A 16,742-nucleotide genomic window follows, 5' to 3' on the forward strand; every position below is an offset into this window, starting at 1 on the left:
ACACAACCTAAACCTGCACCAGGAGATGTTTAGGCTAGATAATAGGACAATATTCTTTACAATTCTTCACATTGGAATCACACATTGGAACCCTGGGCTTTGGAATGGGCTGCCCAGGGAGGTGGGTGAGTCACTGTCTTTGGAGATTTTTAAGGAAAGACTGGATGTGGCACTCAGTGCCATGGCTCTGGGTGACAAGGTGGTGTTGGTCCCAGGTTAGACTTGATGCTCTCCAACATTTTTTGCAGCCCGGATTGATTCTCTGATAATTGTGACCCTGCAGGGCCCTGGGGAAGCAAGGGGACATTGTGACACTGCGGGGCCTGGTGGCACCAAGAGGACCATGGTGACGCTGTGTACGACATGACAGCACAGAGCCAAGGGGCCACTGTGACACTGTGGGCTGAATGGAAGCAAGGAGTCCATGGTGACAGTCTGGGTCCTGGTGGCACCACTGAGCCACTGTGACCCTGCAGGGCTTTGTGGAATCAAGGGTCCATTGTGCCACTGCAGAACAAAGGAGACCATTGGGAGAGCTTGGGGACAATGGAATCAAGGGGCCATTGCTCCATTTGCAAGGACTCTGGGAACTGAGGGAACAATTGTGACACTGTGGTGTCCCATGGAACCAAGGATCCCTGGTGACACTGCAGGAACTTGTGTCACCAGGGCTCCATTGTGACACTGCAGCACCAAGGAATTCATTGTGGCACTCTGAGGCCTCCTGGAACCAAGAGGCCACTGTGACCCTGCAGGGCCTTGTGGAACCATGCAGAGCATTGTGACAGAGCAGGACCTGGTGTCATGATGGGACCATTGTGACACTGCAGGGCCCCATGGAACCAAGGGGCCAGGGCTGCTCCTCAGGGACTCCTGGAATGAAGGAAACATGTTTGACACAGTGGTGGCCCTGGGACCAAGAGGCCATTGTGACACTGTGGAACCAAGGAGAGCATTGCTGCACTGCCAGACCTCATGGAACCAAGGATCCATTGTGACACTGCAGGGCCTTGGGGACCAAGTGCCATGATGACACTGAAGCGCCCAAGGATCCAAGGGACTTGGTGACACCAAGGGATCCCATGGAACAAAGGGACATTGTGACACTGGGAGGCCTCATGGAGTCATGGAGACCATTGGGACACTCTGGGGTCTCATGGAACCCTGGTGACACCAAGTTGTCTGGGAGTGTTGATCTGCTGGAGGGTAGGAGGGCTCTGCACAGGGCCATGGACAGGCTGGATCCAGGGCCCAAATCCAACAAGGTGAGGTTTAAGAAGTCCCAGTGCCAGGTCCTGCACTTTGGCCACAGCAACCCCTGCAGCACTACAGGCTGGGGACAGAGTGGCTGGAGAGCAGCCAGGCAGAAAGGGACCTGCAGGACTGGTGGACAGCAGGCTGGACATGAGGCAGCAGTGTGCCCAGGTGGCCAAGAAGGCTGGGGGACATTTTTATGGTCCCAAGTCGGAACTGCAATGGGGAGTGGGCCAGAGAGGAAAGGGCAAACAGGGATGGGCTGTTTGCAGGGGAGGGAACAGGAGTAGGCAATAGGTAGAAATTTGTACCAGAAGAGTAAAGAAAGCAAAGGTGAAGCCAAGGAAATGCTCAGGGCAGTTTGGGGGTGGCTGCCAGGCAGCCCTGGCTCTGAGCAACAGCGTCTGCAGAGGGACAGGAAACTCCCAGCTGATGGGAACAAATTTCTGGCTGACTGCAGAGGTCAGGACAAAGCTGAGTGGTTTCCCTGGTGTCCCCCAGCCCTTGCTGGCCCCAGGCATTTGTGCTCCCTCAGGTTCCTCTCCCCATGCCCACATCCTGGGGCTGCTGACGGGGGTTTCTGTGCTGAGCATTGGCTTGGCCGTGTTCTTGAGAGAGCCTGGGCAAGGAGCCTGGAGCCCCCAGGGCCTGGCCTGAGGCGTCAGCACTGCCCCAGCAGTGCCCATGGCCTGTCCCTGCTGCAGCCCCAGCACTGCCACCCCCAGGGCTGTGCCCGGCCCCGAGAGCTCAGGCCCTGCAGCAACACCAGGGCCACCAGGGCAGCGGGGCAGGGCCACGGCAGCAGCACTGGCAACACCAAGTGCTGCTGCTGCTGCTGCTGGGCACAGCTGCTGGGCCAGCCCTGATCTGCCCCAGCTCTGCACACAGACATTGCTGCTGCAGCTCCAGAGAAGGCAACAAAAGGGCATCTCTGCAGAAAACTCTGCTGGGACATCCTTTAGTTCCTCTAAAGCCACCAAGAGCGCAGCCCCTCATTGACACAGTCTGTGGCCACGGGCAAGGTAGAGAGAAAAAATATGAAAAATGGAACAGAAAATAACATTTTTTTATGGACAATATGAAAAAAAGTAAACCAAAGAAAAAGAACCCCCAAAATGAAGCCAGTAAGAAGTATCAAAGATGATTTTTACTACAAATTATTTGTGATTTTTACTACAAATGATTTGTGATAAAACAGAAGGTTAATGTTTCTTAAAACATCCAGTCATCAGTCTCCACACTGCAACCTTGAGCTCCTGGTTCCTCAGGCTGTAGATGAGGGGGTTCAGGGCTTGAGGCACCACCGAGTACAGAACTGATAGTGACAGATCCAAGGATGGGGAGGACAGGGACGGGGGCTTCAGGTAGGCAAATGTGCCAGTGCTGAGGAACAGGGAGAGCACAGCCAGGTGAGGGAGGAAGGTGGAAAAGGCTTTGTGCCGTCCCTGCTCGGAGGGGATCCTCAGCACAGCCCTGAAAATTTGCACATAAAAGAAAACAATGAACACAAGACAACCAAATACCAAAGACACACTAACAGCAAGAAGTCCCAGTTCCTTGAGGTAGGATTTGGAGCAGGACAGTTTGAGGATCTGTGGGATTTCACAGAAGAACTGGCCCAGGGCATTGCCATGGCACAGGGGCAGGGAAAATGTATTGGCCGTGTGCATGAGAGCATTGAGAAAGGCACTGGCCCAGGCAGCTGCTGCCATGTGGGCACAAGCTCTGCTGCCCAGGAGGGTCCCGTAGTGCAGGGGTTTGCAGATGGACACGTAGCGGTCGTAGCACATGATGGTCAGGAGGAAATACTCTGCTGTAGCTCAGAAAACAAAGAAAAAGAGCTGTACAGCACATCCAGTGTAGGAGATGTTGCTGGTGTCCCAGAGGGAATTGTGCATGGCTTTGGGGACAGTGGTGCAGATGGAGCCCAGGTCGCTGAGGGCCAGGTTGAGCAGGAAGAAGAACATGGGCGTGTGCAGGTGGTGGCCGCAGGCTACGGCGCTGATGATGAGGCCGTTGCCCAGGAGGGCAGCCAGGGAGATGCCCAGCAAGAGGCAGAAGTGCAGGAGCTGCAGCTGCCGCGTGTCTGCCAATGCCAGCAGGAGGAAGTGCCTGATGGAGCTGCTGTTGGACATTTGCGGCGGCTGCACATGGGGACCTGTTCATGGAGAAAGGACAGTGACAAGTCAGCAGAGGCTGCTTTCAGCCAAACCTGGGATATTCCCTGTAGACAATGCCTACAGCTGGGACACACTCACCCTTCTACCTGCTGTGGGAAAACCTTTGGCTGCAATCAGAGCACAATCACACTCCTTGGTCCCCCTGGGCTAAACCAGACCCTGCCCAGAGCAGAGGGATCCCTGAATGTCTCACCCTCTCTCAAGGTCTCTGGGCAAGGTCTCAGCACCCCCTTGTGCCAAGGACACTCACGGCTCCCTGGGCAAACCCAGCACCATTTCCTCAGCTGTGGCAGCACTGCCCTTGCCCGTGGGACATTCAGGGAACTCCCAGAGGCTCTGGCACAGATTTGCACCCAGGAGGGCAGCTCAGAGCCTGGCAGGGCACAGCAAGGAGATTCCTGGCTGTGCCCATGATGGGATCTCAGGGAGGGGGCTCAGCTCATTCCCCTTTTCCATGGACTGCTTTGCCCACAGCCCCACAGGTGCCAGGGAAGCTTGGACACCCCATTGCCATGGACAGCCCTGCCTGGCAGGAATGCCAAGGGCAGTGCCTGACTCAGCTGCTGCAGATGCCAGAGCCTCCCTGAGAGCAGCAGATAACAGTGCCAATGTCAGGGCAGTGCAGAACCAAGAGCAGATGTTGTGGTGCTGTGCCTGAGAGGGCAGGGCAGAGACAGCCGGGCACTCAGGACAGTGTTCCCGTGCCCAGCTGTGCCCGGCACCTCCCACACACCAACAGTGCCCTCCTGCCCCAGCCCTGCTCTCTCCAGCCCCCTCTCCTTCCCTGAGCATCTCCCTGGGCCTGGACATTCCCTGCTGAGAGGAGCCTTGTCCCTGCCAGCGCTCACAGAGCCCATCCCAGCCTGCGTGCCCTGGCTGGGGCCCTACAGAAACCTGCCTGTGTGCAGGGCCCTGGCTGGGGCAGGCTCTGTGTGCACCTGGGCAAGGGCAGCTCAGGAGAGCCCTGCTGGGCCCTGCAAAGGTGATGCTGCTGCTGTGCAGGGCTGAGGAGTGGCTGAGGGCCCTTTGGGAGGCTCCCAGCAGAGACACTGATCAACTTAATTTACAGTTCTGCAGTCCCTCTAAAAGATCAAACATTCCTTTGATGATCCTGTGTGTCCCTTTCAACTCAGAATGTCCTGGGATTCTGGGATTATAATTCCTGTTCTGCTTCTCTCATCCCCTTGTTTTTTATAATCAAAAGAGAAAAAAATTCCCTTGCAACAGTGTTAGAACAGTAAAGTAAAAACCAGACATTAATTGGAAGCTGTCAGGTGTCCCAGTGGGGATGGGGCACACCTGGGACCAGATTTCAACAATTTATTAAGGTTGATTAATTAGGATATTTAACAGGAACATACAATAGGAGATTCACTTACCCCAGTTACACACCCCTGGCTCAATCCATTGGAGTAGGTCCAAGGGCTTCTTTGCCTTCACTTTTTGTTATGACTGCTCACATTCTGGTCAAAAACCAAAATGGTCTTCTTGTAGGTCCTCTTCCTGATAATAAGACTATACAGGATACTATATGTATTGTATACTATATGTATTTCAGGAATGCATTTAGACAGTCACCTTATTTTTTTAAAATCAAAGAAAAAGGTTAGGGAAAATAATAAAGTTAATAAAGGATTATAGTTATAGATGTATATAATAGTAATAGAGTTCATTAAGAGTTTAATAGACCTAAAAAAGGAATATAGATTTATAACTATGTAATAGTAATTTGTAGAGCTACAAATATATGAAAATTGTATAAAATAAAAAAAATCTTTTTGTCATCACCCCAATGTTCCCATCCTTCTCCAAGCAGGAAATGGAAAACACTCTCAGGAAAGCTCCTGATCTTTACAGCAATCCCAGGCTTACCTTCTTTGGGAAGTGCCCTGCGGAGCTGTGCCCAGGCTGGTCTGGAGCTGGGAGCCGCCCTGCCCCACCCAGCCCCTCTCAGCAGCAGCCCCTGCCCTGCTCAGGGCGGCTCCTTCCCCCCAGAGCTTCTGCCCAGCGCTGGGAGCAGCTGCCAGGGCTGGCTGAGAGCTGTCCCTGGCAGGCAGCAGAGTCCCTGCCCCAGCACAGCGCCCTGGGCTGCAGGACCCTGCTCTGCAGGACAGCCCTGGGCACCACTGGCTGCTCTGCACAAGAGACAATCAGAGAATGTACTCACAGGCTCTGCAGGCATTGGCATGTTCCAGCTGCAGGAGATGGCTCCAGGAGCTGCAGCTGCACTGTCCTGCAGCCAGAGGTTCCTGTGCCAAGGGCTGGCAGTGATTGTGCCCCAGGCACTTCTCAGCCCCTTCCCAGCCCTGACTGATTGAAGCTCTCTGCGCCTCTGTGCTGTGCCCGGGCTGGCTGCAGGCAGTGCCCCAGCCCTGCTGGGCTGGCACAAGAGCTGCTCATCAAGAGAAATGTGCTTTTGAAGCTCTTCTTGGTGACCAGGAGCTGCCTCTGGGCCAGGAGCCCAGCCCAGCTCAGCAGCACAGACACAGCACAAGGACTTCAATCAGCCTCTGGGGCTTTGTGCTCAGGCCCTGAACATCAGTCCCTGAGAGGGAGCTGAAGAAACCTCTCCAGAACTCCAAGGCAGAATCCAACTCCAAACTTTCTTGGACTTTTAATGGGTCCCAGTGAGGGACACGACTGAGCAAGTGTCCCCAGGCCCCAGGCAGAGCAAAGAACTGCAGGCAGTGATGACAGGTGGGGACAGAGAGAAGCCAAGTCTTGGTGCCCTGGGCCACTGCAGGGTCTGTGCCAGCAAGGGCTGGGAGGAGACACCTTGTCCTGAGGCCCTGGGGCCTCCTGGCACAGCCCCAGCCAGGCTGGGCACTGTCAGCCCCTTGTGCTGCCCTCAGCATCCCCCCCTAGCCCACATCCCAGTGGCCTCAAGGATCTGCTGCAAGGAGTCCCTGGGGAACCTTGCTCAGCAATGGCCCTGGGGGCCCATCAGCCATGGCCTTGCAACCCTCCCAGGTGTAGGACCTTATGCTGAATGATTTTGGCTCTTGGTAAAAAGTGTGTTATCACTGTTAAAATAGGGCACTAGAAGGTCCAAATTCTACCTTTATTTCTAAAATATAGGTTTTAACAACTTCTCAGGAAAAGTGAAGGCCATTTAAAAAACTATTATCTCTCGTATCATCTATATAGAGATGCATGAAGCCAGAGTTTTTGAACCAAGTAGAACAGATTGGGACACTGAAATAAGGTCAGATTTCCAGAAATGATCTGCAGCTGGAAGCTGGAAGCTCTCACCACCCTCAACACACCAAACTCCAGGAAACCCAGCAATGTCTACAGACACCTAAACAAGAGCTGGGTTCAGAAAATCTGGTCCCAGTTGTGAATACAGACATCTCCTGAATATCTTCTCGGTGGGTTCTGAAAAGCTGACTTACCTACAGCTCCCACTGACTGGGAATCCCTGTCATTGAAAACCCTAAAAACCCACTGTTGCCTGAGTGCAGACTGCTGTGGTTCCTAATATGAAAATTCACTTTTGCATTTTTAATTTGAAAATATTCATCTTTGCTCCAGCCACATATGATGTAATTTGTGATTTTCAAGGACCTGTTGCTAAAAGGTAGAAATTAATAAGTTTTAATACATCCTTGTAATGACACCCTCTAAAAATGAGCCAAACTTCCAGGGCTCCAGAACATCCATTTAAGTTAAAGAGTTTTGTAAGTGAAAGTTTCACTATCTTCTAGGAAAATGAGGGAAGAGGAGAGCTTTCTGCTGGGAAGTTTCAGCTGAGTATGATCATGGCTCCTTTTATACACACCATAAATAGTTCATAATTTTGAAACCATCTATTTTTCCAATTAAGATGTCAATGAAAAAAAGAAATAAGCAATGGATCACACAGGGCTGGTCTTAAAAAGCCAACATCAACCTTAATTCTGTGTTGACACTTCATAGCTTATTTTCCAAATACTTAATTTCCCACCCTCACAGGATTAACATTTTCTTCAATTGTCACTGCAGCATAACATTAGTACAAAACAAGGATTTTTCTCATTACTTATATATCATGAGGTTCCCTCAATTTAGCTTGTGCTAAAATAATCCCAAAATTGACAAGGATGTTTCCCATCTATGCTCCTACTTCCACACTCAGCCCTGCAATGACTTCTGCGATAATTTTGGCTACTGGATTTTGAAGGCATATAGTGATACTGCTTGAAGTATATCAGTTTCATTTTCAAATGTAATAAAAAGTAAGAGCCCTACAGTTTCCCATCAGAGTGCACTGCTTCAATCTCCTCACAGAGCTTTGCAACCAAAATGATGGGCTTTTTTTCCTCAGGAGAGGAAAAAGAATAGAACTTAAAATGCAACAATAAAAATCTAGCATAATAATGAATCTTAGCCTATTTTTTTCATTAAAGCAATGCAAAAGACTGAACAATAGCTGATGAAATTTCCTCTAGAAGAACCTCCTTGCACAATATAAGTATTACACCAGCTGTAAATTGAACTGCATAACTTCTAATGCATTAGGATAGATGGATTAGGAGACAGATATTAGAATATTTTCTCACAATACCTTTGAAGAAGAAAGAATAAAAGAAAGAAAAAAAAAAAAGAAATTAAAGTGAGCCTCCGACAACTATCAATATTTCAAACTACAAACTAAGCTCCCTATAATCAATTTTAGTCCATGCTTCAAAAAAAAGATAAAGAAATTTTAAAAATTGTCTTAATACTTCTAATATATTCACATCCTGGACTATAAACACCAAAACTATGGAAACAAACCCATTCTATGTACTTGAGCAATTTTTTATTTGCATATAGAATGTTAAACTTAAGCCTAAGTAATCAACTGTGATTTTCATTCAGCATACACAGACTTCCCTTTATGATGGCAGGCAGTTTTTCTTGGGGACACTGCTGGAGTTTTGGGGATTTATTTGGAGTGAGAGGGATTGCTGATTTCAGAGATGCTAAAAGAAAAGTGTATCACTATAAGGATATCGGCATTTTAACTCAGTTTCTCATTGCAAAATGAATATCCCTGTGACTGATACAAACTCCAAGGATTTTAGAACACCAAGGGACCATGAGGATAAATATTTTGGAGAGCAGCAGAGAAGGCACAAGCTGAAGAGAAGGGTGCCTCCCTGTGGCAGACAGATACAGGAGAGGCCAGGCAAACTACTGAGCCTTAGTTCCAGTTTCTTTTTCCATCTTTTTTCCATATGGACTCAAGCAGCCATAGCATCAAATGTTCCTGGGAGCAAGCTCTCTTTTTATGCTGTGAAAATCACCAGGGCAAAAACACACAGAGAAATAGAGGAAAAAATATACCTATAGAACATCCACACAGGCAAAAAGCCTCACAAGTTTTCCCAAATTTGGGAGTTTAAAGTTTAAAGCTTATGCTGTATATTGATTTTTAATTAAAACTAATTTAATTACAGAAGCTTCTACCTTGACATCATCCGAATACAGACACAGGCACATTTTTACAAATTCAGATGATCTTTTTTTTTTTTGCTGAGCACCAGTTAACATCTAATTTTTCTTGATGGTCCCTTTCCATTCTCTGCTTCTAAATCTTCCAAATCAGTTCCTTCTTTCCTGCAGAGTCCTACTCTTGTAAGGACTCCATAGTGCCTTTACTACAAGTTCCTTTTTCCTTATTTTTCCGTACTTCCTGAAGCATGTCACTTTTAAAACTCACTCTAAAGTTATCACAGCACTAGTTGGCCTTCTGCCATTATTTAGGCCAAACCTAATCTAGCCAGTCAAATCTCTAGAAAAAACTGTATTTTTATCTGAATGAAGACTGCATCAGCAACAGTAAAGGTAATTATATTATCCAGATATCATCATCCCATACAGGTTGTTGAAGCATTTTCAGATGTTTCATCTTATTTCAGAAACAAATATTTTTGAGAGAGATGTTATTTCAATTTTTTCTTTTCTTTTTTTTTTTGTTTTTTAAGATCTTATTCTCTTTAGGTTGTTTTTCCTTTCTTCACTGGTAGAGTGGAACGATGACAGAAAGAAATGGAGGAACTAAAATCAGAAACCAGCTATACCATGCCAATTTCTTGCTATCATTCTCTGCTTGCTTTTCCTGCACAGTCCTTTAATTATATCAGATACTATTAAAGATTCAGCACATGATTTTGAATTTTATTTGATACAGAAAATCACATATCATTGAAATTCAAACAGAAAGCAAAACTAGTTTGTCCTTATAAATTCAGGATAGGTATATAAAACACCTTCAAGGGGACTTGTGCATGCATGATGATACCAGTCCTTCACTTTGGGTAAAATAGGCATCTGTAAGATCAAGACAAAAGAAAAAACCAGCCATATTTTAGGAAGAATAAAATTATCCTTTTGCAATCTAAGTGAAAAATTTGGATTTAGGAGATGTAGGATCACTGCCTGGTTGCAGAGAACTTTTCCTGCAGTGGCTTTTCCTGCATATTACCCCAAGGGGAACTAAGATTGAATGTTAAATTCTTCACTACAATAGTAAAATAAACTTTCAATATTTAATGAAACCAATAAATAATAGATTGCAGTTGTCAACCTAAAACCATTTTAAAGACAGAATAATTATTATCCAAACACACTCAACTGAGCTAACAGGCTAAGTCAGGGGTTTTGGTTTTAAAATACACCAAAAAATCTTCAGCTATTTTTTCCTCTGTTCTAGAGCCTGCTGTAGGCAGATGAAACCTATCATGGTTATCATTGTATTCTGAATTAGTTTATTTGAAAATAATTTTGAAGTCAAGGTCTTGTGATGCTTTATGACCTCCTTTACTCTTCCTCTGAAATATTCTTGGATGGACTTAAAAGAGGGCTGCACATATGGTCTACTGGATTAAACAAGGAGGTAGGAAGGTCAGATTATTACCAGAATAATTTCTATTTCCTTTTGCATTGGCTGTGTACTACATGAGCTGTAAGCAAATGAGACTCCCCAAAATTTATAGTTCAGCTACACTTTGGATTGAAAATCAGACTGGGGAAAAAAGAGATTTTACAATAAGCAGAGAACAGGAATCACGATCAAAAACTGGAGATGAGCAGATGGTGATTAGAAATATCTTACCAAGAACCTGAAATGCAGCTCTTCCTGCAGCATATACTTCACCTATTGTACTTATTTAAGTTAGTATTTCAGATTTTGAAATTTGTAATCACTTGATCAGGGAAAAGAGATCTTTTTTCTTCAGTCTCTCTCTACACAGCAGTGAAGCCAACCACTCAGTGGCCATTATACTGTACTCCTGCAACTGAAGGCAACACTCCACTGAAAGAGGCTGCACTGTTCCTTTGATGATAGCCTGATTCCTCTTTAAGAAGTTTCTTGCTAAAATTTACTGCAAAGACCCTGTTACCTAGGGTGGTCTGTGATATATCCACAAAACAGAATCATTTAACAGCATTTAACATTATTGCATGTTCTGCAATAATCCTGGCAATGCTGATCTTTCAGAAACAATCCGTGTAGAATAAGGACACCTTCTCACTGAATTTTTAAACAAAACAAAGCACACACTCCCCAGGGGGGGGAAAAAAGGTGAGGAACTTTCTATTCTGCATTCTCCAATCATCTCTAAGAAAAGAGGATTAATAACTAGTTGCCTGTAGGCAAGTTGTAATAGAATTACCTACTAAAGGGCTTCTTCCCCTTCACCTTGCAAAACCCAGTTCTGCCTTGAGACAGCTTCTGTGTTTTGAAGGATATTTCAAAGGTCATCCAAAGTAATGACCGTGATAAATGCAAAGAAAATCAACTGCAATTGGTTCAGGGAAGGGTTTTCTTTCCTTAGTAGAAAGAAAACCTCAGGAAGTGCTTTTGTCAATCCCAGTAAGACTTTGACAGTAACATGTAACCTCAGTCCTTGACCCAGCAAGTCTGAGCTGCATTTAATTGGTCTGTCTGCAAAGCTATGAAAAATTTCTCTTTGTGTACTGTAAAATAAAATGTATATATTTCATACAGCTGGGAAACAATATCTACTATTCAGAGCTGCTGGCAGCACAACAGAGCACTTTCCTTGTTAAACTCTCTGAAACCATCCCCTTTTTTCCAGCCCTGCTTTTAGGTGCACTGAAGAAGCCAAAAATATAAAAATCAATGAGTGGAAAGCATAATCATTGGAAAACTCAAAGGATATAAATCATTCTTAGGAGGAACACAACATTTGGTGAAAATCATGAGAACCTTGCAGATTGTTGGGTTGGTTTGTGGAGCTGGGGAAGGACTTATCAGGAAAAAAACACTGAACAGCCACACTGAAACCAAATCCTCATCTCTGTCCTGTCCATCTCTATTTTTTTACTCTACTTACTGGTCTTCCTCAGCATCAAGCTACTCCCCCATAAATCCACAACTAGCAGCCATGTGGATTTTTATGAGATAAATCTCAGTAGAACTGGGAACCCATAGTTTTTTTTAAAAAGCTAAGCTTTTTAATACAGGATTGAATAAACATTCAAAGAGGAGGAATTTAAAGAGGAAGAGACAGAAGCTTTCTAATCTCTAATTCTCATGTCTGTCAATGTGAGTTCCCATGGCAGTTTTAACACACATGGAGCTTGTGGCCATTTTTATGGCTGGAAACAGGATGGGCTGAGGTGTATCAATGTTACAGAATGAGTCAGCCAACAAATCCATGCCAGGAGATTCCCTTGTGGAGTAGCTACAGCAGTCATCAAGATGTAAACAAAGGTAGCAACAGGACTTACTTCACTGCTGAGGTGCAGCTACCCAAGGAGTTTTGCTGGCAACAAGATCTTAGTAATGGCAGGGAGGACTTCCCAGTTTCCACTTAATAGACCCAAAACTAGTAAAATTTATAGCACAGGCTGAGCCTGAGATGTATAAAAACATAGTCACTGAAAGTTTGCAAAGCACTGGTTAAAAGGAGAAAAGTGGTTATTTAAAGGATGTCAATATGGATCAGAAATTCAGACTTTTCATTGATCCCATACTGACCGAGCAATAAAATGTCTGTTTTAAACATCACCACTTCATAGGTCTGAACAGAGTAACACAACTTCAACTTCTTCTAAGCCTTCATTTGCAATCAAATGACAAACAAACAGGTAAATTAGGTGTGTCCTGTACAGAAAACACATGGAAGTGATGCACATCATATATAAATGAGATCTATTTTATTCTTCCAATTACCTTCAGATGCAGTGATAACTAACCAGAGAAAAGGTATTCCTGCATGCAAGCACTGTCAAGATGCAAGACCATTTTGAATATTTAAAGCAGCTCACAATTTTAAAGTCGCTGGCAGTAGAAAGACAGAGAAAAAAAAAAGGGAGAATTTTACTGCTAAGGGACCTGAACAATATTCTGACACAAGTTTCCTTGTTGCTTTTAACTAAAGCACAGAAAAATAAAATGGTTACAGTAACAATTGGTAATCATTAGGCCCATTTTTCTTTAATCCTGAGCAGAAAAAGAACATTCCCTCAAGTATTTTTTGGGAGGGCACTGAACAACTGCTAAAACCACCCACTCCTGTTTCTGCCTAGATGAGTTTGGTGCTGTTCAGAGTTAAATGGTAAAGCATTAGCATTTACACAGTTTTATATCTTCAAGCATTGGTACGAACTGAAGGGATTTTTTTCAGCCTTTTGTAGGTGTGTGATAGTTACACAATGCAGAAATACAGGCTGCTGAACACTAATGAAAAACAAACCCTTAAAATACATATTCCATTTGCTTTAGAGCATCAATTATAAAACCAGATGTTCGAGCCAGATGTCAAAAATTATTTTTCATAAGCCATAGCTTATAGCCATGTAGCCTCCATTTATCATCTCAGATGGGAACATTTAATTTGACAGCACACATTTTGGTTAATAGCCAGTTTCAACATTAGCACTTGTTTTTGCAATTTTATATAAAGGGATGTGATAAAACTGTCTATAATGAAAATTCTGTTATTTCAGTACCTCAGCATTTACAAATCATGTCTATCTGTGCACAAGCTGAAAATGTTTTACACACTTGTGAACGTCTGCAGCATGTCTCAGAGGCATAGTTCTTCCCACATGCCAGCTTATTTAATATATATCTACATGTAGGGTTTGCTCCTAGAAGCTCTGCTCCTCTTTCAAGACATTTATCTTAAGAGAACAGAAAATAAAACATCTTTGCTCCTGTGTTTCTTGAACATTACAAAACTTCACTGATTGCAGTGCATAACTTTGGTTAAAAAAAAAAATTGCATTCTGTTACTTTTGGTAGATGGTCTTAACAGAAATTTGGGCCTAGAGCTCTCATCACAGCATATATTTAGCAATACAAGTCCTGTCTTCTTGTGTATTTCTTGCATTTCTAGGTAAAATCTATGCCAGGTCTTCAGCTGCTGTCAGGCTGGCACAGATCCAGTGACTTCAGCACTGTATTTAAATTTCTTTTACATTTGACAGAAAAAAAAATCTATCTGTTCTGAAGCCAGAAATAGTAAGGCAAGCACAACTGGCATACTTTAAAAATCTGCCAATAGATATCAATCCACCCTGATTTCACCCTAAAGGTGAACAGTTCCACTGCAAGGCTTCTACTGAGAAAAACTGGGTAATCATATCAAATGATGTGACAAATTTGGGAAAAGAGCAAATTAATGTCCTTTTTGACTAAAGCCAGGATTTGACTCTCCAGATAGTGGGAAGACACAAGTTCACTATTTCAACTGTGATAGTTCAGGTTTGAATTATTTTGTCCAGACAGCAAAACAGATTTTTTGGCTGCCCATCACACGTTTTCAAACCCGGACGTTCATTTTAGAATAAAATCCTGAAGAAGAAAAATCAAGATGTTTAATGCAGCCCTATCAGAAAGACATATTATATGTGCTGCCTATGCTTGTGAAAAATTAGAGAATGTGCCTTTTGATTGCTCCTATTCATAAATCAAAGAATGTAAGGAACCAATACATGAAGGGACTAAAGAGGAATAGACAGTATCATCTATCAAGAAATTCCTGCAAAAGGGAAATGGAGATGAGTCATAACACACCTTTAATTCTTCAATGGGAGGCATGCCTAGATCAGGCTCCAACTGCTAATAAGAAAAACCCAGTCTCTGAACTGCAGATGAATATAGAAATCATGTCCAACATCCTTTCATGCTGACATAAAAGAAACCATACCAGCCAGCTTTACTTTTCTATTAAGGAGGACTTCAAAATGTGCCCTAAACCAGGACACAGGGGTGCTGAACACCTGTGTTAACTCCTCTGTACACTTCAGAGGCAGAAATGTAGAAGGCCTGGGTGTAACCCTGCTCAAAGAGCTGATGAGGATAGGAGGGTTAAGATTCCTTCTGTGAAATAAATGTTTTCATTGGGTGGTTTTTTTGGCTTGTTTTTGTTGTTGTTGTTGTTGTTGTTTTTGTTTTGTCTTGATTTTTTTTTCCTGTCTCAGAGATTGGAAGTTCCACCTATTAGAATTGGTGGAACATCAGTCTTATTCCTTCTGGTGAGTAGGCAAGCAAAACAAAAACAAGCATATTAAAATAAGCTAGTAAATCAGAACATACTTATGACTTCTCTTTTCAGTTCCTGAAAATAAAACAATATTGAAACATCAGAGTTACTCACACACTGAAAATTTTGATTTTTCAGAAATCAGTAGCAGTAAAGTCAGCTCAAGTCTTTTGAGAAAGTCACAGTTCCTTTCATGATTTTGGATATTTGTATACAAATACAACATGAAGAGGCTGAATTCACTACTCAACTTGTGATACACACAAAATACTTTTCAGACCCAGGAAAAAGCCTGTATACCGTAATTGTAACTATTGGTTTCAGTTGTTATGGTCTGGCAAAAGGCTTTCAGTGCTCTCATATCTGCTAGCATCACAGGAGAAGGGCATTGCAGCTTAATTAACTTGTCAACAATGCAGAGGCAATGAGAAACTAACGTTCTACCCTTTCACATAGATCAAGCATGTTCAACAGTTCTAACATTCAAATCATTAGCCACAAAAAATGTTGTTTTTCCAGTCACTGACGTCCGTGTTTTTATTTCAGCAGCCATAACACTCTAATGGCTAAATGGGTTTGCTTTCCCAGAGTGTCTGGGAAATGATTTTGCTAATCTCAGTTCACAAACTCATTAGCAAACTGAATTCCAGCATCTTTTCCAGTGTCTAGCCTGAATATCAAGTTTCAGTCACCTTTCATACTCCTTATTTATGTAATTCTTTATTAAGCCTGCATTTTACAGCCTTTTTTTTACAACTTGGGCATATTAAGTAACAAGGTTCTGGATAACTGGAAAAAAATCAGCAGCAGCTTGGGAGGTATCTCAGATTTGGGATGGAGGTGTAAAATCATTTACAGAGCAGCAATGTACACAAGGCTGATGCAATTCATGTGGCTGCTGCTGCATGCAATCCATTGTACACAGGAAGATGTGTTACCCTTCTTCCCATCTCACCTTAGCCCAGGAATTCTTTTCTAAGGAATAACTGTTCAAGGACAATATCAAATTTCCACAGCAAGGCAACCAGCACAGGAGCTAAATAATCTGCCCTTGTGAAGCACTGCAGATGTTTGAAACACTGTGCAGATAATTTAGGGAGACACAACTCCCTAAACCTTCAGCATCCCTTCCAAGGCAGGCAGGCAGAAGGGGATGCACTGCAAGCACAGTCATGTGGCAGCCAAAGAAGTAGCCCAGGCACAAGAAAACAGAGATAAACTCCTCTCAGAGGACAAGGAACAAGAGCACAGTAGATAAGAGCACAAGAGATAAATGGAAAATTACAATTAGGGAATGGGGGGAAAAAAAGGCTTTTACAGAAAGAATAGTCACACCCTGGAACAAGCTGCTTTGCTGTGGGATCTCCATCCTTGGAGCTATTTAAGGATTGCTTGGGAAAGGCCCCAGCACATCAACTGACTTCAGAGTTGCATTTACAATGCAGAAAGCTCTGCTGTGACTGCCTTGGAGCAGCCAACTTCCCCTCCCAGCCTAGATTGTTCCTTGATTTGATCTCACTTTCCACCCCACATTCAAGATTCCACAATTTGGGAACAGAAAAGGGAAACCTCAGCAGTGGAAAGGGGAGGCACATTTTCTGCCACAGAGGCTGAGCAAGGCAGAAGCAGCTTCAGTAGCACACCCAAAATTCTTTTTCCTTTTTAATGCTTGCTCTAACCTCTACCCCCTTAGAAAAAAGACAGCATGTACTAAAATCATAAACTTTATCACTAATTTCATCTCCTCAAACAGTATTTTTCTGGAAGGGGCTACAACCTGCTCAGTTTTCCATGGAATTTTCAAGGGCAACGACCTCCCTGC

General features: G+C 44.1%; 1 protein-coding gene across 1 annotated transcript; it reads right to left on the minus strand.

The window, feature by feature from the left end:
- Positions 1-2,456: 2,456 nt before the first annotated feature.
- Positions 2,457-11,777, minus strand: LOC118701366 (olfactory receptor 14A16-like). The gene is made up of 4 exons (XM_054518459.1): positions 11,762-11,777; positions 2,994-3,073; positions 2,785-2,846; positions 2,457-2,637 (listed from the first exon to the last, which is right to left on the minus strand). The coding sequence occupies exons 1-4, from the start codon at positions 11,775-11,777 to the stop codon at positions 2,457-2,459; spliced, it is 339 nt and encodes a 112-aa protein (XP_054374434.1).
- Between the last annotated feature and the right edge of the window lie 4,965 nt (positions 11,778-16,742).

Source organism: Molothrus ater, unplaced genomic scaffold (assembly GCF_012460135.2).
Source record: "Molothrus ater isolate BHLD 08-10-18 breed brown headed cowbird unplaced genomic scaffold, BPBGC_Mater_1.1 matUn_MA607, whole genome shotgun sequence".
Taxonomy (NCBI): Eukaryota; Metazoa; Chordata; class Aves; order Passeriformes; family Icteridae; genus Molothrus; species Molothrus ater.

Excerpts from the sequence above, each read along its gene's own strand:
- LOC118701366 (XM_054518459.1), bottom strand. Across the intron at positions 2,847-2,993 it reads AACCCCTGCACTACGGGACC|ATCCTCAAACTGTCCTGCTC; the intron begins CTCCTGGGCAGC and ends GAAATCCCACAG. Across the intron at positions 2,638-2,784 it reads GGACTTCTTGCTGTTAGTGT|CACTGGCACATTTGCCTACC; the intron begins GTCTTTGGTATT and ends CCTGTTCCTCAG.